Raw genomic sequence first — 579 nt, 5'->3', positions numbered from 1 at the left:
GGCTCCACCTTGGCCTCGGGTCCCGCCGGTTCCTCCTTCACCACCACCGTGGGGGGACACTCAGGACCATCTTTATCTGTGGGGTGAAGAATTAGGTGGTAAGAGGGGGGTCACAGCCACCCCTCTGTACCCCACAAGTCACCCCGGGGAGGTGTGGGGGGCATCCTTTATACCTTTCTTACGCATGGTTTTGTCTTTGGCCACCAGCCCCAACCCCAACATTTTAGGGCCGGCCCCGTAGATCTGCAGCTTCTTCAGCTCCGGGTTTTTCTCGATGTCTTCCTCCGTCGGCTCCGGCTGCGGGATGACAGAATTTTTTGGGTGAGGGGGTTTTTTTGGAGGGGGGGAGGGGGTTGTTGCTCACCTCCTGCTGCAGGCGTTTAGCCCGACGGCCGTAGCTGTTGAACTTGGAGGGCTGGACGGACTGGCGCAGCGGGATGCTGTGAGGTTTGTACTCCCGGTCCTTCTCCTCGCTCTCAAAGGGCCGCGTGTTGCACTGCTGAAGGGAAGAGACCCTCAGCGTAACGGAGGGGTACCCTGTAGCACCCTTTTCTCCCCTCCCCCCCACTCCACCCCTCC

At 60.4% G+C, this 579-nt stretch overlaps 1 protein-coding gene across 1 annotated transcript in view; it reads right to left on the bottom strand.

The window, feature by feature from the left end:
* LOC118452775 (IQ motif and SEC7 domain-containing protein 1-like) overlaps positions 1-579 on the bottom strand; it is a gene marked incomplete at both ends in the record, with an annotated part of 26,256 nt that overhangs the window by 6,695 nt on the left and 18,982 nt on the right. The window contains 3 exons of the mRNA XM_035898949.1: positions 9-76; positions 174-297; positions 365-537. Coding sequence (XP_035754842.1) covers positions 9-76; positions 174-297; positions 365-537 — 365 coding nt within the window. The remainder of the gene's footprint in view (positions 1-8; positions 77-173; positions 298-364; positions 538-579) is intronic.

Source organism: Egretta garzetta, unplaced genomic scaffold (assembly GCF_000687185.1).
Source record: "Egretta garzetta isolate BGI_Z169 unplaced genomic scaffold, ASM68718v1 scaffold1420, whole genome shotgun sequence".
NCBI classification, from domain to species: Eukaryota; Metazoa; Chordata; class Aves; order Pelecaniformes; family Ardeidae; genus Egretta; species Egretta garzetta.
This window is presented reverse-complemented; position numbering and strand designations above follow the sequence as displayed.